We start from the raw sequence: 22,066 nt of genomic DNA, 5'->3' as shown, positions 1-22,066 counted from the left end.
GACCAGATGCCATGATCTTTGTTTTCTGAATGTTGAGCTTCAAGCCAACCTTTTCACTCTCCTCTTTAACTTTCAAGAGGCTTTTGAGTTTCTCTTCACTTTCTGCCATAAGGGCAGAGCCTTCTTAGTCAGTTGATATGACTTGACTGTAGTACAGCAATTTAACTTTGAGTGCCACGTGAGAAATGTGAGTGTGACTCGCAGTTAACAGATTTCAAAAGGATTAGCAGGAAACATTCCTAGGTGGCCTGGCTTTTCAATGCCAAGGACAAAGATTACTTACTCAGCTGACCCCATCAGAGCAAAGGCAGCAGTTTCCCTGGGGCCGCACATACTCGCAGCGCCCACACAATGCTGCTCTCATGGCACTTGCTGGGAAGCTCAAACCCACCATGTTACATGGAGGACCAAAGCCCATGCCAGTGAACATTCCTTAACTCCTCTCACAACTAGGGATCCTTCTCCCTTTGTCCCCACACTGCATCTCTGATATATATGTTGCATTAAACCTCAATCATGTTTTATGGTCTCGTGAATGCAAGGGGACGACCGAGGATGAGATGGTTGGATGGCATCACCAACTCAATGGACATGGGTGTGGGTGGACTCCGGGAGTTGATGATGGACAGAGAGGCCTGGCGTGCTGCAGTTCATGGGGTTGCAAAGAGTCGGACATGACTGAGCGACTGAACTGAACTGAATGCATGCTTCTGTGTAAAGGTCCACTTATTTAGAGGAAAAAAATTTTCTATTAGTGTTACCTCGGCAACTAGAAAGTAGTTATTAAAATAATATACCAACTTAAAGAGTTAATGTGAGGGTTGTATAAGATAGGGTATTCATTTACATAGAAACACAAAGGTAAAATTATTGAAGATGAAAATTGCAAAAGAAAAACAGGAAACAATATTAGATAGCTTTCGTTTTTCAACACGACAAAATTATATGTACTGGCTAATCACTTTCTGGCTGCCACAAATTATGGGCTAATGAATCATTTACCCTGCCAAATGAAGACTAGGGAACTACACTGCGTTACAGCATTTTGAACTATGAAGTAACATTTGGATTCTAAACACAACTGATGTGACTTTTCAGACAGTAAATCAACCTTACCAAATAATCTTAAGCCACAGGGGAAAAAACATGAACAGGAAAACAATGTCAGGGGCAGATATAAAGTTATAAAAGTTCAAGTGCATTTAACAACTACTTATTTAGAAGACTGAAGAAGGAAATGGTAACCCACTCCAGTATTCTTATCTGGAGAACTCCATGGACAGAGAAGCCTGGCAGGCTACAGTCCATGGCTGTCACAAAGAGTCAGACACGACTGAGCGACTAACACTATTTAGAAGATGCTATGCATAGGGTGGTAGCTACTCTCTATCAGAGAACAGAGAAATTTTTAAATATACAAAAGTGCTTATCCTTATTCAGGTTTCAAGTTATCTATTCATTGATGTGGTTGTGGCTGCTGCTGCTGCTAAATCGCTTCAGTTGTGTCCGACTCTGTGCGACCCCATAGACGGCAGTCCACCCGGTTCCCCCGTCCCTAGGATTCTCCAGGCAAGAACACTGCAGTGGGCAAGTTGCCATTTCCTTCTCCAATGCATGAAAGTGAAAAGTGAAAGTGAAGTCGCTCAGTCGTGTCCGACTCTTAACGAACCCAGGGACTGCAGTCCACCAGGCTCCTCCGTCCATAGGATTTTCCAGGCAAGAGTACTAGAGTGGGGTGCCATTGCCTTCTCCAGTGGTTGTGGCAGACAATGCTAAAAATTTGTTAACTGCAACCATCAAAAAGGTCAAAAGTCCAGCATGAAGGGTGATCACATATAAGTAGAACTGAAACATTAATCCATTCCAGAAGTTTCAAATTCTTCCAAATTAATATTTGTACTAAATGAAAAACAAGTACGAAAAGCCTATTTAACAGTGCAACAATCTACCTGAGTTGTTAAATACACTGTATTTTCATCTGTTTCTAAGCAATTCTTATTTCCTATAACTACATACACACATGGAGAAGGAAATGGCAACCCACTCCAGTAGTCTTGCCTGGAGAATCCCATGGACAAAGAAGCCTGGTGGGCTACAGTCCATGGGGTAGCAAAGAGCCAGACATGACTGAGCAACTAACACACACACATACACACATGGAAAATATCACAGAGAAAAGGATGATATTTTTCCCCCATGACTTTTAAAGAGTTTGACTCTGGATATGAATTGATTTGTAGGTTAGGCAATAATTTGGTTTTGTATATTTGGACTCCTATTATCTGTCTGGCTTCCTTTCATAACAGCCAGCATTTACTGAAAGCCTACTGTGTGCCAGATACTTCCCTAAATGTTTACACATCCTCTTTCCCTGAACTGGAACATCTTTGAGAGATAGATATAATCTCCACCTAACAAAGGTGGAAACAGTCTTTTGATAGGTTAACTTACCCAAGCCATGAAGCTGTTAATGTGGCAATGCAGAGGATCTTCTAAACGGGAGAATTCCACATATTACAGTGAGTGAACCAAAGTGAATTATTTCAAGCTGTCTATTTTGGGTAAAAGGACAACAGACAAATTGCCCAACTTAAGAAACTGTCCTGCTTATACTTCCCAATTCCTCAGCTATTTTCACTCTTACCTTGCTTCATCCTTCCTTCCTTCCTTCCTCTGCTTCCCAATCTAGAGAAGCTAAGGGTCTCTGGACATAATCCTCATAAAAAATGACATAAGTAGTTCTGCACTGCATGACAGCGGAGGGGATTTTTAAAAAAATCTCTTTGCGCTTTGCAGAAATTCCCCCAGGGTTTACAGTGTATACGAGACTGCTACAGACAGCTGCATGAGGCCACCTGTGAGAAAGAACTGCTAGTGTACAGACAGAACCCACCTGGCAGGCATGTAACATGTTTAAATACAAAATTGTCCAAGATAGTTACAGTAGTTATTCAACTCTGGAAGCTTTTTTGGATGCTATGGTGGCAGACAGCGTAGTGAAGACAGACCAATCAATCATTCAGTTTCTATGTTACCTAGGATATTCTTTTTCCAATTACAAACCATGTTAGTTGCTCAAGTTAGCAACCTCTTTTGATCAAATGCTCTAGGTCAGGGCTTCCCTGGAGGCTCAGTGGTAAAGAATCCACCCGCCAATGCAGGAGACATGGGTTTAATCCCTGATCCAGAAAGATCCTACTTGCCTCGGAACAGCTAAGCCTGTGCACCACAACTGTTAAGCCTGTGATCTAGAGCTTGGGAGCCGCAACTACTGAAGCCCACTGACCCTAGAGCCCGTTCTCCACAACCACAGAAGCCACTGCAATAAGGAGCTCGAGCACTGCTAGCAGAGAGTAGCCCCCACTCACTGCAACTAAAGAAAACCCTGCACACAGCAATAAAGACCCAAAGCAGCCAAAAATAAACAAAATTACAAAATATTTTTTAAAATGCTATTTAGAAAAGGCAGAGAAACCAGAGATCAAATTGCCAACATCCATTGGATCACTGAAAAAGCAAGAGAGTTCCAGAAAAACATCTACTTTTCCTTTATTGACTACGCCAAAGCCTTTGACTGTGTAGATCACATCAAACTGTGGAAAATTCTTCAAGAGATGGGAATACCAGATCACCTGACCTGTCTCCTGAGAAATCTGCATGCAGGTCAGGAAGCAACAGTTAGAACTCGACATGGAACAACACACTGGTTCCAAATAGGGAAAGGAGTACGTCAAGGCTGTATATTGTCACCCTGCTTATTTAACTTATATGGAGAGTTCATCATGCAAAATGCCGGGCTGGATGAAGCACAAACTGGAATCAAGATTGATGGCAGAAATATCAATAACCTCAGATATGAAGATGACACCACCCTTATGGCAGAAAGTGAAGAGGAACTAAAAAGCCTCTTGATAAAAGTGAAAGAGGAGATTGAAAAAGTTGGCTTAAAACTCAACATTCAGAAAACTAAGATCATGGCATCTGGTCCCATCACTTCATGGCAAATAGATGGGGAAGCAATGGAAACGGTGAAAGACTCCCATTTTGGGGGGTTCCAAAATCACTGTAGATGGTGACTGCAGCCATGAAATTAAAAGATGTTTACTCCTTGGAAGAAAAGTTATGACCAACCTAGACAGCATATTAAAAAGCAAAGACATTACTTTACCAACAAAGGTCCCTCTAGTCAAGGCTATGGTTTTTCCAGTGGTCATGTATGAATGTGAGAGTTGAACTATAAAGAAAGTTGAGTGCCAAAAAACTGATGCTTTTGAACTGTGGTGTTGGAGAAGACGCTTGAGAGTCCCTTGGACTGCAAGGAGATCCAACCTGTCAATCCTAGAGGAAATCAGTCCTGAATATTCATTGGAAGGACTGATGCTAAAGCTGAAACTCCAATACTTTGGCCACATGATGCAAAGAACTGGCTCACTGGCAAAAGACCCTGATGCTGGGAAAGACTGAAGCCAGGAGGAGAAGGGGATGTCAGAGGATGAGATGGTTGGATGGCATCACCGACATGATGGACATGAGTCTGAGTAGGCTCCAGGAGTTGGTGCTGGACAGGGAAGCCTAGCGTGCTGAAGTCCATGGGGTCACAAAGAATCAGACACGATTGAGTGACTGAACTGAACTAAGATCATTCTAGGTTCTTTCCCCCCATATATGATTTATCATTGCAACCTCTTGCAACCTCCTGGGAATCCACCTACACATCCATGCCCTTTCTGGAAGGCTTGAAAAATAAAATTACCCACACAGAATTCTTGAAGTTTATCATTAGTGGTTTGTGTCCACACATAGCAAGATTTGACATAATTGAAGAAAAAGTAAATGTTAGTCTGTTTTAGAAGTAAAGTTTCTGTATTTTTACAATTATAGACTTTACTATTTCTATTAATTTTTCTTGAAGTTTTTTGTACATCCTCAAAATCCTATCCTTTAAAGTTAGGAAATTACTGAAAGACTTCTAACTAAAATATTTAATTTGATACAACACTGCTTTATTGCTGAAACGTTGGTTTTAAAGAATTTCCTCCTGGGGAACTTTTTGCTTGCTATTCCTTCTGTTTTTAACACACTTTGAAAATGGCTGGCTCCTTCTCAACCTTCAGGTCTTTGCTCAAATGTAGCCTCCTTCCCAGATCACCCAACATATAGTTTCTTCTCAGCAGTGCCCCTTTTATTTTCTTCATAGCATATATCACACTCGGTAATTTATTTATTCAGCTCTTGTTATCTAAGCATCTACCTCTACTCCTTCAAAATAAATTAAAATGGCCTTGCCTGTCATTTTTAATCAAAGACACAGAGAATGAATATTGAGGCTTTATGGGCCTTTATGAGCAATCCCTGTTTTCCAAATAATGTCCTGAAATAATAACAAATAAAAAGTTTATGTCCTGAGTCAGATTCAGGTGCAAAAACCAGCTCTGCTACTCACTAGCTATGTGAACATGCCGGCAAGTTAACACTTCTGGTTCTCAGTTTCCACATCTGTAAAATGGGGATTGTATTACTTACCCCGCAATGTTTGAGAAGATAAAGTGAGAAAACATGACTGCACAGAACACAAAAAACTCTCACATACTGCTAGTGGGAATATAAACTGGTACACAACTTTGGAAAAACAGTTTGGGCATTATCTTTGTAAGCTAAAAAAAAAATACATACCTTTTTAATCCAGCAAATCTACCCCTAGAAATATCCCTATAGATAAACAACACTTAAACGAAGCAGGACGCATATTAAAATGTTCATGTCAGCATTGTTGACAAGTGCCAAGGACCAGAAACAATTTCAAACATCCACAACTACAGAACAGTAGCATTTCATATAATGGCGGATAATCAGGAGTACAAATGAATGAATTATAAATACACACAGTGAGCAAAAGATGACAGATTAAAAAAGAACCATAGGATTCCATATTAAGTTTTAAAGCAGGCAAAGTTAGACTAATGGTCTTCAGGAATACATAAAGGTGACAAAAAATATTAAAAAAAAAACAACAAAAGACCAAGACCCAGACCCAAAGAAATAATCACCATTAAGTTAGGACAGTGGTTACTTTTGGCACAGGAAGATTAGATTGGGGTACACAGAGGGTTTCTGGAGTGCTGCTGCTGCTGCTAAGTCGCTTCAGTCGTGTCCGACTCTGTGCGACCCCATAGACGGCAGCCGACCAGGCTCTGCCGTCCCTGGGATTCTCCAGGCAAGAACACTGGAGTGGCTTGCCATTGCCTTCTCCGTCTGGAGTGCTAGCAATGGTCTATTCTTTGATTAAATTACACACAGGCTTTACGTTTTTTCTTTGCTATATTTAACAATTTTAAAAAGACTTTTAAAAGGTTAAAAAAGAAAATGTATTAATTACCTGGTATATTATCTGACATTAAAAGTAAGTGGTTGATAAATTTTGGCTATTATTATGGACAACAAACAAGTGATGTATTATTGCAACTGCCCATGGGTGAGTTTAAATAACTAGGTGTTGAACAAACATATAAAAATAAATCCTGCAAACATAATTAATCTAGACTCCACTACATTGCTTCTTATAATACTGACACTTTAAGATTACCTCTGGGAGAATAAACAAAAACATGACCTATACATTCAAATACGGCATCTCCATGCGAATCAGGCCAAAGGATTATACCCTCTACCATCAGCACGTCAACAGGATACACTGTGAAGAACCTGGCTCTGAAGTGATCCCTCTACTAGAAATGCTTTGCACCGTCTCTGGTGTTTAAAATGTGTTTAATAAATGAGCGCTTCCTCCCTATGTTGTTTGCTTTAGTGGCAACTGATAAGCACTTTAGAGCAGGGCTCAGTTCAGTTCAGTTCAGTCGCTCAGTCGTGTCCGACTCTCCGCTACCCCATGAATCACAGCACGCCAGGCCTCCCTGTCCATCACCAACTCCCGGAGTATACTCAAACTCATGTCCACAGAGTCGGCGATGCCATCCAGCCATCTCATTCTCTGTCGTCCCCTTCTCCTCCCGCCCCCAACCTTTCCAAGCATCAGAGTCTTTTCCAGTGAGTCAACTCGTCGCATGAGGTGGCCAAAGTATTGCAGTTTCAGCTTTAGCAGGGCTAGCAAGGGTTAATATTACATTGCACAATAAGAGAACAGAAACAAAACTTCTGGGCACAGATTTATTTAAGCAAATTACATCATTGTTAATGACAGAAAGAGGAGTGGGAAATCTTCATTTCAGGGTATGGTTAGTGTAAGAAAATTCACTACTTTCTTTACAAGCAGCTTATTATTGATTTTAAAAAATCATACTTCAAGAAAGTTAAAATTCACCAAAAAAATGCTATTTAAATTGTAAAAACAAACTTTTGAACTAAGGCATTCATAAAGATACTTTAGATAAAAATTTCTCATATACTTCAATAGCATCTGCTTAATACTAAAGTAAGTTAAAGTGTTAAAATTAATATTATGAAGCAAAGCCAAATCAGTATCTACAAATGAATGCATATATATGCAAATATAGATGTCAAAGTGGCTGGGCTTATTCTAACCATTATTTCATCACGCACTAGCCAATTATATCATCCCAAAGCTACCAACATTTCCTATCCGTGCTGTCGGTGATTGGTGTATTCAGTGTAATGCCCCCCATACAGACTATGCTCTCAAAACAAAGTATTGTTTTACAGGAATCCAATCTGCTCTGGCTAACAATGGTCTATTAATATCCAGCGGCATTAATGCAGAGCTCAAAACTCAAGTGCCACAGATAAAAGTGGATGCTGTGACCATGTGACTTTACAATGAACCAAGTCAGAACTGCTGATTACAGTCAAAGAATTCAGTCCTCTACCTAGCCCATCTTGTTCAAGACTGAGTTACAACAAAATGCATTAAGAATGCTTTAATTTGTATATCATTTCAAATTCCATACAACCTGCTAATGTCAACAAACTATAGCTTAAAAGAACATTTTAATTCAAGGTACCAGAAGAAAACTTATTAAGTGATACTGGAAGATATAACTGTATCATTTACATTTCAAATTGTTTTATTTTTAAAGTAAGAAGAACCAGAAGTTGTCAAGGATATAAACATGCGACTTAGTGACATCCTAAATATGCAGAATCAGAAAAGCAATAAACATGGAGAAACACGTGATAACAAAAACTTCATTTGGTAACAGTATGCACTTATTTCTTACATCAATATATGCTATTTCTCACTATGAATTAATGTCTTTCCCATTTTCTATAAAAGAAAATTGAAGACCTGAGGTGGGAAGTACTCTTTCTAAAGATCATCCAAGTATTAAGTGGAAAGGGCAAGATTTAAACCCCTGACTGACAGTCAACTAACTAGGTATGGAAAAAAAAAACTAGGAGAAATTGAAAACAAGATCAGATGACACAAAGAGAAGAGGAACTACAGAGCATCTTGATGAAGGTGAAAGGGGAGATTGAAAAAGCTGGCTTAAAACTCAACATTCAAAAAACTAAGATCACGGCATCGGTCCCATCATTTCACGGCAAACAGATGGGGGGAAAAAGTGCAAACGGTGACAAGCCTTATTTCCTTGGACTCCAAAGTCACTGCAGATGGTGACTGCAGCCATGGAATTAGAAGATGCTTGCTCCTTGGAAGCCAAGACAAACCTAGAGAGTGTATTAAAAAGCAGAGACATCACTTTGCCTACAAAGGTCCGTACAGTCAAAGCTACGGTTTTTCCAGTAGTCATGTACAGATGTGAGAGCTGGGACCATAAAGAAGGCTGAGCACTGAAAAACTGATGCCTTTGAACTGTGGTGCTGGAAAAGATTCTTGAGAGTCCCTTGAACAGCAAGGATATCAAACCTGTCAATCCTAAAGGAAATCAATCCTGAATATTCATTGGAAGGATTGATGCTGAAGCTCCAGTACTTTGGCCACCTGATGTGAAGGGCTGACTCACTGGAAAGACCCTGATGCTAGAAAGGATTGAGAGCAGGAGGAGAAGGGGCAACAGAGGATGAAATGATTGGATGCCATCACCAACTCAATGGACATGACTTTGAGCAAGCTCCGGGAGATGGTGAAGGACAGGGAAGCCTGGCGTGCTGCAATCTATGTGGTCGCAAAGAGTCAGACACTACTGAGCAACTGAAAAACAACAACACACCTATCTAAGAGTTAAATCCAGATCTTTGATAGTTAGATTCCTATATTAGGATGTTTCAAAATTGACACTCAGAATATCAAAAAAACCAAAAACACAACAATGTACTACTGTCATAATGATAACCAAAATCTGTCTAAGACATATTCTTTGGGAGGGAGGAGTAATTTTTTTCCAGGTAAGTCTTTTAAAATTGGGGAATCATTGGTCCAAACAAAAGGAAACGGAGACAGCTAGTTTCAAAGAGATGCAGCCTCACCAAGTGTTAGTTAAGTGCTTAGGAAAACCACAACCTTGCAAAATATAACTGCTACTCCAAGACCTTCTGAAAACCCACCTCCTCCAAAGACAGACTGGAAGACCAAATGCAGAAATGAGTTAAGAGTGCTTTGGAAATGTAACACTTTATACAATATTAACAGATTCTTCACAGACTTTCCAATATTAAAGATGAGGAAGGAGATAAAGTCCACTGACTCAACAAATATTTCAATGAGGGCCTAATATGTTTAGACAACTTTATTTAAGGAAGGATCCCATGCAAAATTAGAGAAAAAGTGACTGTTTAACAATTTTAAACTAGTGGTGACTATTTAAATGGAAGCACAGGCTAATAAGTTCTCTGTGATGAGGGAAACGCTCTGTATCTTCACTGTTCAGTATGGTAGCCACCAGCCAACATGTGGGTACTGAGCACTCAAAATGTAGCTCAAGTAAACGTATTTTTAACTTTAGTTTAAACTCATTTTAACAGCCAAATGTGACTAGTGGTTACAGCATTGAAAAGTGAAACCTCAGATCATAAAAATTACATCCCACTTTTGGGAGATACAGGTAACAAAGGCAGAAGAAATGGAAAACAAACAAACAAAAAACATACTGAGTCCTTTTATAAGAAACTTTCTTAAAATTTTTTGAAAAGAATTTTCTGTCGGGAAAAGATCTATCCACACTGTCAAACTGAGGAGTCCAAACCTTTTCTACTTTATTTTCAATGAAATAAAAAACAACTGCCATGGGTATTTTAAAAAGAAACAAACCACAGAAATAGAAAGAACTTGTATAGTATTAAACTGTAGGACACTGGAATTAACTGGGAGTTAAAATGGTTGTTGCAAGTTCCAGCCTTGTCTCTGCCAGTTATGGGTCTTATGATTTTGGACAGGTAGGTCACTTAGCTCTTTCATGTGGTAAACTCCAAATGTGCAAACTGGGGCCACAAGGCTGTCAAATGTCCTTTAGAAATTCTAGATGACAATATAAGGAACAAAAAAGTTTAAGGTTCTTCTGCAACATGAATTTATAAAAAACAATTCTATTATTCAACATGCACTGACTGAGGATCTGCTATGTAGTAGGGACATAATGATAAACAGCCACAGACACAGTCTGCTTCTCATGGAGCTTGAAGTCAACTCAAGTTGACTCAAATAACCATCTTAACACACACACTCCCTCTAATTGAAATAAGTGCTCCAAGAGAAAAGAGATTTGTCCTAGACTGGAGGTTAAAGGCTTCCTCTCCCAGGAAATAAGGACTGAAGTGAAACTTTAAGACTGAAAAGTTTTATCAGTGTGTCTTGGGGGAGAAAGGAGGAAGATTTCCTGGATCGTATTACATACTACAAAGGCCCAATGGCCAAAGAAAATACTGTGCTGTTAAGAACTGAAACATTTAAGAGGATGTAGCCCAGAGCTAGACAATGCAGGGCTAGTTTTAAGCCAAGGAATAACATGGTCAATTTTGTTTTAAAAGGATCACTCTGAAAAAAAAACAAAAAGGATCACTCTGGGCACAATAATGACACGGCACAGTAAATAAGAGAAAGCCATAAAAGGCTGCTGGAGAGGGACATGCCGCAGTTGTCTAGGATGGCAGCAGCGAGGACGAAAATCATATTTAGAAAATAAAGATGATGCAAAGAACCTCGTGATGACCTGGATATACAGAGAGAAGGGAAAGTGTCAGGGATGACTCAGTCTTCTCACTTGTGCAATGTGATGAATGGTAGAACCATTCAGAAACACAGGACACACTGGAAGAGGGCCTGGGGGGTTTTGTTTTGGGAGGCAGAGGGAGAGAAGTAAGTTTGTGAGTGTGGGGTGTCTTTCGAGATGAAGCAAAAATGTCTAGCAGGCACTGGATGCCCAGGACTCAGAAAGCGCATATGAATTAGTAAGAGACAAAATCCGGTGGTAATTCGACTTCAGATGATACAGAAAGGTGGTATACAGAGAAGACGACAAAGGAAGCAAGCAAGCCAGACGCAAGCCTAGAGGATGGCCAGCTTCGAGACAAAGGAGCCTGCAGAAGACTCTGGGTTGAAAAAGCCAGAGAGGGAGAAGGAAAATTAAGAGAGTGATGTTATAGGAGCCAAGGAAGTGTCAAGAAGACTTCAAAAGAATATCAAATGCTGCTGGAAGGCTGAATGCTACTGAGAAAAAAGGTTTACTGGAATTAGCGATAAGGATGAAGGAGGTCACTGATGACGTTTAACAGGAACTATTTTGGTGAAATGATGGGGTAAAAAGTCATGTCACAGCAGATGGCCAGGATCCTCATAGTTCCTTTAAGTCTTGCTCTAATGGAGCATAGGCAATCCTGTCTTCCAAGCCACTTACCTGCAATACAGCTCCGAAATGACTCACACACTAAACTCTGTCAGAAACTACGTCACTGAAGGAATCAATTCACACCGACCCAACAAAGAACCACCCAGAGGTTTCTAGTATGCTTCCTCTAGATAAATAGCTACTTTGTCAGTGTTCAGAAACTGCATAGCGAAAATTTCATAGAGAAATTTCTGAGTTCGAGGGTACTATGACTTTACCAGCCACAACCAGCTTCTACACAGAGATGAGATTCCACCACACTATGTTTGCTTTTCAGACTTCCCTCTTCTTCTAATCAGTAGTCCCCAAGCTCTCTATGGGCTTGAAGTTTTTCATAGCAGCTTTGTGCTAAGTTGCTTCAGTCATGTCCGACTCTGTGCGACCCTGTGGACTATAGCCTGCCATGCTCCTCTGTCCATGGGATTTTCTAATTTCCTACGTCCATGCCCTTCTCCAGGGGATCTCCCTGACCCGGGGATCGAACCCATGTCTCATGTCTCCTGCCTTGGCAGGCAGGTTCTTTACCATAATAGCTTTGTTGTTGCTGTTCAGTCGCTCAGCTGTGTCTGACTTTTTGCCACCCCATGGACAGCAGTACCCTGGGTTTCGCTGTTCTTCACCATCTCCTGAAGCTTGCTCAAACTCATGTCCATTGAGTCAGTGACGCCATCCAACCATCTCATCCTCTGTCATCCCCTTCTCCTCCTGCGCCCAATCTTTCCCAGCATCAGGGTCTTTTCTAATGAGTCAGCTCTTTGCATCAGGTGGCCAAAGTACTGGCGCTTCAGCATCAGTCCTTGCAATGAACATTCAAGACTGATTTCCTTTGGGATTGACTGGTTTGATCTCCTTGCAGTCCAAGGGACTCTCAAGAGCCTTCTCTAACACCAAGGGTCAAAAAGAATCATTTCTTTGGGCTCACCCTTCTTTATGGTCCAACTCTCACATCCATACATGACTACTGGAAAAACCATAGCTTTGACTATGCAGATCTTTCTTAATAGCTGTAGGAAAGCACTATTACAGGTTCTAGTGAAAAACTGAAGAATAATAACGCCAATGGCAGATGATACATTTAATATTTAATGGGAAACCATTGATATGTTTTTAACTTCGGTAGTTACGCAGTTTTCCTTGTCCATCCCTTACTCCTTCACTTTGCAGAGTCAACTCACTAGTTCCCCATTCCCTTATACTTTTTGAAAAACTACCAGTTCTCAAAAAACATATTTTTACGCTAGAAATTAAAACCCATTTTCTTAGGTTCTATTACTTCACAAACGAGTAGCTGCAATTTTATAACTGTTTGCCCCATTACAGAACTAACTTGTCGGATGAAACCCAACTCTTGAGTCCACTTAGCAAACTTGCTCCTCCCAATCTCTCACCTCTTCATAAACACTGACTCTTCTCAACAAGGGAAAACTCACTCAAACAGTTGCTAATCTCAACAATTTCACCTTTCAAGTATAATCAGCATTTAAACACCTGTCATCATATCAAACACTATCACCTTCATAACACTCATTATCATCATAACCAAAACACTGCTAACTGGTTTCCCAGCTTCCACTCTTACGTGCTTATGGGACACTCCCCACACAGCAATGAGAGCGATGTTTTACAAATTAAGTCAGATCATGTCAAGTCTGCGCTCAAAGCTTTCCATGACTCCCTACATCACTCAGGGTAAAATTCTAAGTCTTCATCATGATCCACCAGGTTCTACATTGTTGCTCTTCACTACTGTTCCAACCTCCCCTATCACTCTCCTGTTAGTCACCCCAGTCTTGTTGGGCCCCTTGTTTCTCAGTCATGTCAAGCCCACCCCGAGGCACACTCCTATCTCAAGGTCCTAATGTTTGCTGTCCTCTGCCAACTCTTCTCCCAAGGTATTTGCATGGGCTGATCTTTAGCTCCTGTCTAGTGACTGCTCGTGGAGAAGGAAATGGCAACCCACTCCAGTGCTCTTGCCTGGAGAATCCCAGGGACGGGGGAGCCTGGTGGGCTGCTGTCTATGGGGTCGCACAGAGTCGGAGACGACTGAAGCGACTTAGCAGCAGCAATGACTACTCGAGTCAGAGAGGGCTCCTCTAACTCGCCTAAAACCCCAGCCACTACCATCTATCTACCTTCATTTTCTTCACAGCAGTTATATTGGACTTATGGCTTACTTCTCCCACCACTAAGATACAAGCTCTGCAATTCTTTTGTGCTCACTTCTGTATCCCCAGCACTCAGAACAGGACTATTACTGGTGCTCAATCAAGACTTTTTGAATAACTAAAAAATTCATATTCATTTCACTTCGGCATGGAGCCAATCTGATTAGTACCACAGACTTTACAAACACATATGAAACATGTAATAAAAAAATGAGTGAAAACGAACACACTCAATACATAAGAACCAAGAAACTCTCTTTTGGTCCTTTAAACTCTGGTCTAACAAGATTGGGAATATAAGTGTGAACACAAACATGTGAAGACATTGATTACAAAAGCAGTACACAGATTTCTGGCCACATTTTAAACCCAAAATTTATCTTTCCTTCTTCCCAGGCAGACAGTTGGTGTATACCTGGAGAATGCGTACAGTCTTATGGGTAAACCAGTCTTCAGCTTTGGTGGCTCTGGTTTAAGTTATGACCAACCTAGATAGTATATTAAAAAGCAGAGACATTACTTTGCCACCAAAGGTCCGTCTAGTCAAGGCTATGGTTTTCCCATGGTCATGTATGGATGTGAGAGTTGGAATGTGAAGAAAGTTGATAGCCAAAGGACTGATGCTTTTGAACTGTGGTGTTGGAGAAGACTCTTGAGAGTCCCTTGTGCTGCAAGGAGATCCAACCAGTCCATTCTAAGGGAGATCGATCCTGGGTGTTCATTGGAAGGACTGATGCTAAAGCTGAAACTCCAATACTTTGGCCACCTCATGTGACAAGTGGTCTCACTGGAAAATACTCTGATGCTGGGAAGGATTGGGGGTGGGAGGAGAAAGGGTTGACAGAGAATGAGATGGCTGGATGGCATCACCGACTTGATGGACATGAGGTTGAGTGAACTCCGGGAGTTGGTCATGGAGGCCTGGCGTGCTGTGATTCATGGGGTCGCAAAGAGTCGGTCACAACTGAGCGACTGAACTGAAAAGTCGCTCAGTTGCATTATCCAGGCCAGAATACTGGAGTGGGTAGCCTTTCCCTTCTTCAGGGGAATCTTCCCAACCCAGGGATCAAACCCAGGTCTCCCACATTGCAGGCAGATTCTTTACCAGCTGAGCCACAAGGGAAGCCCTTAGAGGGTGGGGCCCCTGGCAAAGTCGTGAAACAGTACAAGTTTGTGTCACACACAAATATTTCTGATCAAGGTCCCACCTCTACTCATTCCTGGATCTACTCTACTCCCTTTCCCCAGTGATTTGACCCATTCTTCTTCCTGGATGATCTTCCAAAACTCAAGCTCTGTACTGATATGATTAGCAGTGTGTAGAATTTCTTGTCGAAGACTCAACACAACTCACTTAGAGCAGTAGCTACACTTGTTTAAAGTCATTGTTAAGTGGGAGGAACTGATCACCCTGATACACTCAACAAATAAATCTTTATTAACTACCTATTCTCTGTCCAGAGATGAATGAGATACCAGCTCAGGTCCCAGTGAAAGAGACAGTCAGATTAGTCAATAATTCCTCCTCTCTTCTTTCAGTTATGTAACCATTCCACTCTCAGGTCATGATAGAAGAGTGATGCTGGCAACCCCCAAGATGTCCCCCTCAACATCCCTGCTCAGAGCAGGCCAGGGGATACAGAGGAAGAAGAAACAATAAGAGAGAGGGGCTATGTCCTGGCAACAGTCAAAACCCTGGGTGTGAATTTCATCTGTACCACTCTCTATGACAGTGGTATTAAGGAATTTCTTCAGGTTCGATGAGCCCATTGTGTCATGAGTAAAATGTGTCTAAGACTTATTTGTAGGAATTAAATGAAAAAACCAACATGCTTAGTGAAACATGAGACATTTTTCCACATCTGATGTTTTCTATCATACATGTTGAAATTGTCTATCAAATACTTATTTACCATCTACTTTTTAATTTCTTCTTGTAGGGGCAGGAATCACTCCGTCAGTTTTATTCTTCTAAAAAAAATCAATTATTGGCATCAGCTTTGAAGACTTTCTGTCCTCTTTAAAATTATTTTCTCTCAGCTTCCCTGACACTGCTCTCCTGGCTATTTCTTACCAGCCTAAGAGCTCCTTCTTTATTTCCTTTGCCAGTGTCTCCACAATCTCCAATAGACCTCTAGGCATTCCCCAAGTTGAAGCCCAAACCATGTTTCTGTTCTCTTATCTAGCCACTTTCCCAAGTAACTTCATGCATGACTTTAGACCATCAATACATACACACATACATATGTATATACACATACACACATATATTTCATATACATATATACTCTGTCCCTTCTCCCTCAAAATGACTCTTGGACTAAGATGTCCTAGTGAAAGTGAATGTGAAGGTGCTCAGTCGTGTCCGACTCTGCAACACCGTGGACTGTAGCCCACCAGGCTCCTCCGTCCATGGGATTCTCCAGGCAAGAATACTGGAGTGGGTTGCCATTTCCTTCTCCAAAGATGTCTTACAAGCTACTCAAAAAGCATTCTTTCTTTCCTCCCCAAATCAATGTTTCTTCTCCAATCTTTCACATCTTAAGCAAAGTACCATGTATTCAGCTGCTCAGGTCCAAAATCTAGGAGTCAGCTTCTCTTTCATGCCCATACCGAATCCACGTACATCCCACTCATTCTGCCCCCAACCCTTATGTATAATGAGACCACAGCAAAAGCTGCTTCTGTTCTCCCTCCTGCCAATCTCTTCTTCATCCAGCAATCAAAAGATGTTAAAACAGTTAACGCCGCTACGTCACACAAAATCAATCACTTTCCACTACCTTTATACATAAATCTTATATCGGCCTCCTTATAGTTCTCTGAACACACCACTGTCACGACCTTCACAGATTTTGTTCCTTTGACCCGGCATGTTGTTCTGGTCTATCATCAGCTTAGCCTTTAAGTTTCAGCTTCAGTGTCACACTTTGTGAAAAAGCCCTCCCCAAACCTAACTAAAATTCAGTTCAGTTCAGTCGCTCAGTGTCCAACTCTTTGCGACCCCATGAATCATAGCACGCCATGCCTCCCTGTCTATCACCAACTCCCGGAGTTCACTCAAACTCATGTCCATCGAGTCGGTGATGCCATCCAGCCATCTCATTCTCTGTCAACCCCTTCTCCTCCTGCCCCCAATCCCTCCCAGCATCAGAGTCTTTTCCAATGAGTCAACTCTTCGCATGAGGTGGCCAAAGGATTGGAGTTTCAGCTTTAGCATCAGTCCTTCCAATGAACACCCAGGACTGATCTCCTTTAGAATGGACTGGTACCTATTATATCTTCATCAACATTCTATACTCCTCTTTAACAGCACCGGCGGGGGTGGGATTTAATTACATTATTTGTTTGGTTAACTATGCCTACTAGAGTATGACAGAAGTGAAGTGAAGTCGCTCAGTCGTGTCCGATTCTTTGTGACCCGGTGGACTATAGCCTCCCGGGCTCCTCCATCCTTGGGATTTTCCAGGCAAGAGTACTGGAGTGTGTTGCCATTTAGTCAGTATCTATTTTGCTAATCACTGCATCATTCCATAGTGCCACAGTCATGTGACCTACACCTAAGAAACTCTTCTCCCTAATAAATATTTGGTAAATGGGGGACTCATGAGTCCTGGCCCTAGAATGGCTGTGTAATACAGCAAGATGCACCTTGATTATTTAACTATTCCTCTTCAGCTAGATTTTTAGGCAAAATGCTTTAAAAAGTCACAGTGCTACGCAAAGAAAGGAACTCAAGTATAGGAAGACAGTGTAGTCCTTTCCCCTAACAAGTTCCTGGAGTGCTTTTCTTTTACTTGTTTTATTCTTCCATAGTTCCCAGCACAGACTTAGATCCATGGTAGATAATGATAGTCAATCAAGAGCTAGGATTAAATGCGACAGAATTCTGAGCGCTATGATTTCATCTAGGGCTACAAGTAAGTAGAAAAGATTTTAATGAGTAAAAGTCGATCTAAAAAGTGAAGAACAACATTTGGGAATCTTGCCAACCTGTACTATCAGCCTCACCCTGCCCTCCTTCAATAGAGGTTTATCTATGGCCAGATTGGTACTCCTTAACACGACACATCTCTTTAATCTGTTTGCTAATTTCTAAACAAAATTATCTTCAAGATGAGGTTCTGTACTTACTTAACCTAATAAACCTTTTTCACTGCCCATAAAGGACCTGAATAGTAAAAGGTAAAAAACTACAAAGAACTTATTACACCACATGCTGCACAAATGAAACTCTGAACGTAACATTTTAGTTACTAAATTCACCGCAAATTGCAGAGATTAAGAGAATCTTAAAAGTGAAGTCCTAATCACTGGAAAAGAGTCTGATGCTGGGAGGGACTGGGGGTAGGAGGAGACAGGGACGACAGAGAATGAGATGGCTGGATGGCATCACCGACTTGATGGACATGAGTTTGAGTGAACTCCGGGAGTTGGTGATGAACAGGGAGGCCTGGCGTGCTGTGGTTCATGGGGTCGCAAAGAGTCGGACACGACTGAGCGACTGAACTGAACTGAAAGTTTAACTATGTACTTTAAATTTTTTTTTTAATCTTTTGGCTGCAGCACACAACATAGGAGCTCTTAGGTCCCTGACAAGGGATTGAAGTCCTGCCCCCTGCATTGGAAGTCCAGAGTCCTAATCACTGGATCACCAGAGAAGTTCCTAACTATTTACTTTATGAAGGGCCAATATATGACTGAAATAGTAACTACACTAGCCATTATTTTGCCAGTACTGAACAAGGGCCTTTGTGTACATTTTTTCCTCTAATCTTCAAAATAACTCTGAAAGATGAGGAAGCTGAGGCTGACAGGCTAGGTGATTTCTTCAACTACTGTACATCTAAACAATGCAGGTGTTCTTTCTCATACATTGTGAGCTGACCAAAAACACCAAACAAAACCCTGAAATTTTGGGAGAACTAGAAGTGCTTTGCTATTTAGAGAATTTAATTTAAAATAACAAAAACTTTCCCAGGAAGCATACAAGATCAAGGTATATAATAATACCCTTCAATTAAAAAAGTCTTTAAGACTTATATATAAATATAGACTGTTTTATTACTCAACTAAGGACTTTGATGAAATAAATCTGCAAATACCTACATAGTATTTTCAGTAATAAAAATGCTCTAAGAAAAGGGAAACTACCAGCTACATAAACTAGCTACATAATCTACTTTATAATGACTATATAAGGAATTCTGAAAAAAAAAAAAGAACAGATTTGAGAGAAACAACAGAAATATGAATAAAATAAGTGCTTTTTAAAAAATGTTTTCTTCTGAAATGACAAAATACCATAACGGGATGAAAGGAGTAGTATTACCCAAAGTTAAATGAAGCCGGGCTTTTAAACAATCGATAGAGGGCAAGGGTTGGGGCCTCAGTAATTATCTCAGTGAATGTTCTGTCACATTTTCAAACACTGGGACAGGTGCAATCTTGTATAAAATGACTGTATGAGATCAAATAATCATATCCAAAAGAAATTACATACTTTCTGTATTTCTATCAACTTTTCGACACTATGATCAATCAATCTACATGGTACTAATAACTCTGAGCATTCACAAATTCCATCAATGTAGTCATTATACACTTGTAAAGGCAGACTTCAAGTAATCTAAGTTATAAAAAAAAGTTAATTATTAGTAAAATCTCAAAAGCATCAATGTTATCTAAAAAGAACGATTTTGTACCCTGAAGAAATAAAAAGTCTTATGGGGTCATAAAAAACAGAATTACAGAAATCAATAGTTTATAGGGACGGTTTTCTATTCACAAAGTGTAACTACTTACGCAAGACCGCAAAAGGTGTTTTCTAGATAGACATCCTCCACAGAAAAAACAAGTCTCCGGTTTCTCTCTCCCTCTCCCTCTTTTAGACTCTGCCCACTCCACCCCCCTTTTGATGTGACCCTCTTCCAAAAGGTTTACGTTATAAAAGGTGGATTTATGCTATTATCAGGAACAGCTTGTCCCAAGATTTAAGATTTCTACGATCTTTGCACATTCAAGATTGCAGGAACAGAGCTTTAATAATTCATAAACCACAAACACGCTGCTAAGGCTTTCCCTTCAAACACTAACGTTCCCACTCTTGGGAGCCCTAATGGGTGTACAGAAGCCATACAATACAACCTTTAAAAAAAGACAGGGATGGCAGTTTCTCTCCACTCTCTCCTGAGAGATGTCCTCAGCTAAACATCCCGTACATTCCCTTCTCCGGACCTAAAAGCACAACTGTCATTCAGAGGGATGGTAACTGTTAGCGTGGTTAAGGGAAAAAAAAAAAAAAAGCATAACTAGATATACAACTGGATGGGGAAGGCTGTTAAAAGCAGCCTCTCCAGTATCACGTAACTAGCCTAACCCGCTGCAAACTTTCAAGAGATTAAGTTACATTCCTCTGCAATTCCACCCTTGACAGCTGAATCCAGGGATGCCAGCGAGTCGTGCACGTCCATTCCCGCCGCCTTACCCGTGGAGAGCCGGCGGCTGTGGCCCGCGGTCAGCGCGAACCCGCGGCTGGGGAGGAGGGGAGGGCTGCAGGGAGAAGGCCGGGGGAGCTCACCTTTTCCAGCTCATCGTGGAGCTCCGCCAGGCTGGGCCGGAGCAGCTTCTCGCCTAGCTGCGCTGCCGTGTGCCGATAGTGGTCGATCCTGGGCACGGCGTCCATGGTGTTGTGGCCGAAGGTGCGCAGGTAGTAGGTGTTGGTGTGGGTGTCGTAGTAGTAGTGCTGGTGGTGCGCACTGCCGCCGCCGCCGCCGCCCGAGTGCAGGCTGCTCCCCTCGCTCAGCACCGTGTCCCCGCCGTTCTGGAAGCTCACGCTGGGCCCGTCGCCTCCGATCCCTGCCGCATCCGACACGCTCTCGTCCGCCGACGAAGAGGCAGCCGGGTCCACGAAGTTCACGCGGAAGCGGCCCTTGGCTTCCTCGCTGGCCTTAGCCTGCCCGCTTTCGACGCTGGCTTTCCCGTCCGCGGGGGTCTCCTTGCCTCCCGCGCCAGCGCTCGCCGCCGCCGCCGCCGCCGCCGCCCGCCCGGCATTCTCGGAAACCAGATCCACCTGGAAGCGGCTCTGGCTCGGGGTGGGCCCCAGGGGTCTGCCCAGCCCGTCGCCGGCCGCCGCGGCACCCTCCCCGCGGACCCCGCCGCCGCCGCCCCGGCTCCCAGCCGCAGCATCCTCCGGCACTGAGGGCACGGCGGTGCCGGGCAGGTCCATCCCGGCGGCGGCCAGCGGGGCGGCTGGAGGCGTCTCCCCAACCCCGGCCAGCCTCGGGGCGCCGGAGGACGGCGCCGTGGGCCCCGGTTCCATCGCCGCCCGACCCTCGGCGGACCCGGAGAGCCTGGCGGACCTCGCGGGCTGCACGCCCTCCGCGCCCCTGGCCGGCGGTGGTAGCGGCCGCAACGCCGGGTGGGCGAGTCGCACTCCGAGCCGCGCGCTCGCCGCCGCTAGCCCGAGCCGGCACGAACGCCTCCGGCGGCCGAGTCTGCGCGCGAGTGTGGCGGGCGCGGGGCGGGCCCCGCTGTTTAAAGCCTCGGCGGGGCCGCGGCGGTGGCGGCTCGGGCGGCCGCACGCGGGAGGCGGGGCCGCCGGCTCCTCCGCCCCTCAGCCCGCCCACCCGCGGACCGGCAGGGGCGCGCGGCAGAGGCTCCCGAGCTTCCCGGCGGGCGCCGGCTTCTGTGCGGCTCCACGCAGGGAGGGATCGCGTGCGGCCAGTGCGGGCCGGGCCTCCGGCAGCACGAGCGGAGCGGCCTCCCGCCGCCGTCGCCGGGAGGCTCTCTGCGCGGCTACCTCCTCTTCCGTCGCCCTCCTCCCACCCCTCCACCTCCTTCCCCCGCCCCACTCTGCGGCGGAGAGGAGCTGGCCCCCGGCCTCCTCCCTTTCTCCCCGCCCCCGGGGCCGCGCGTCAGTGGGCCGGCACCCAGGCCACGGCGGACCAGCTGCTAACGGCGCCCGGCCCGAGCCGGCGGGAGAAGGGCGCGCGGGCCCTGCCCCGGCGCACGCCGGCCGCTGATGCTCAGGCGCCCGCTGCCACCGCGGCGGCGGCTTCGGGGGCTGTCGCCCGCTCGCCTTTTTTTTTTTTTTTAAAGTTCTGAGCTCGCAGTACGGGGCTCAGAAGGCGAGATCTCGCGAGA

The 22,066-nt window shown here is 43.4% G+C and overlaps 1 protein-coding gene across 1 annotated transcript in view; it reads right to left on the bottom strand.

Moving 5' to 3' along the window:
* The window catches only part of SLC12A2 (solute carrier family 12 member 2), a 110,653-nt gene extending 89,274 nt beyond the window's left edge, over positions 1-21,379 (bottom strand). Inside the window, exon 1 of the mRNA XM_055428856.2 lies at positions 20,502-21,379. Within this exon, the coding sequence (XP_055284831.2) occupies positions 20,502-21,242 (741 nt within the window). The 5' untranslated portion in view covers positions 21,243-21,379. The remainder of the gene's footprint in view (positions 1-20,501) is intronic.
* Between the last annotated feature and the right edge of the window lie 687 nt (positions 21,380-22,066).

The sequence above is a fragment of the Moschus berezovskii genome, chromosome 8, assembly GCF_049115385.1.
Source record: "Moschus berezovskii isolate FMDL1 chromosome 8, NW_MosBer_1.0, whole genome shotgun sequence".
Lineage (NCBI taxonomy): Eukaryota > Metazoa > Chordata > Mammalia > Artiodactyla > Moschidae > Moschus > Moschus berezovskii.
This window is presented reverse-complemented; position numbering and strand designations above follow the sequence as displayed.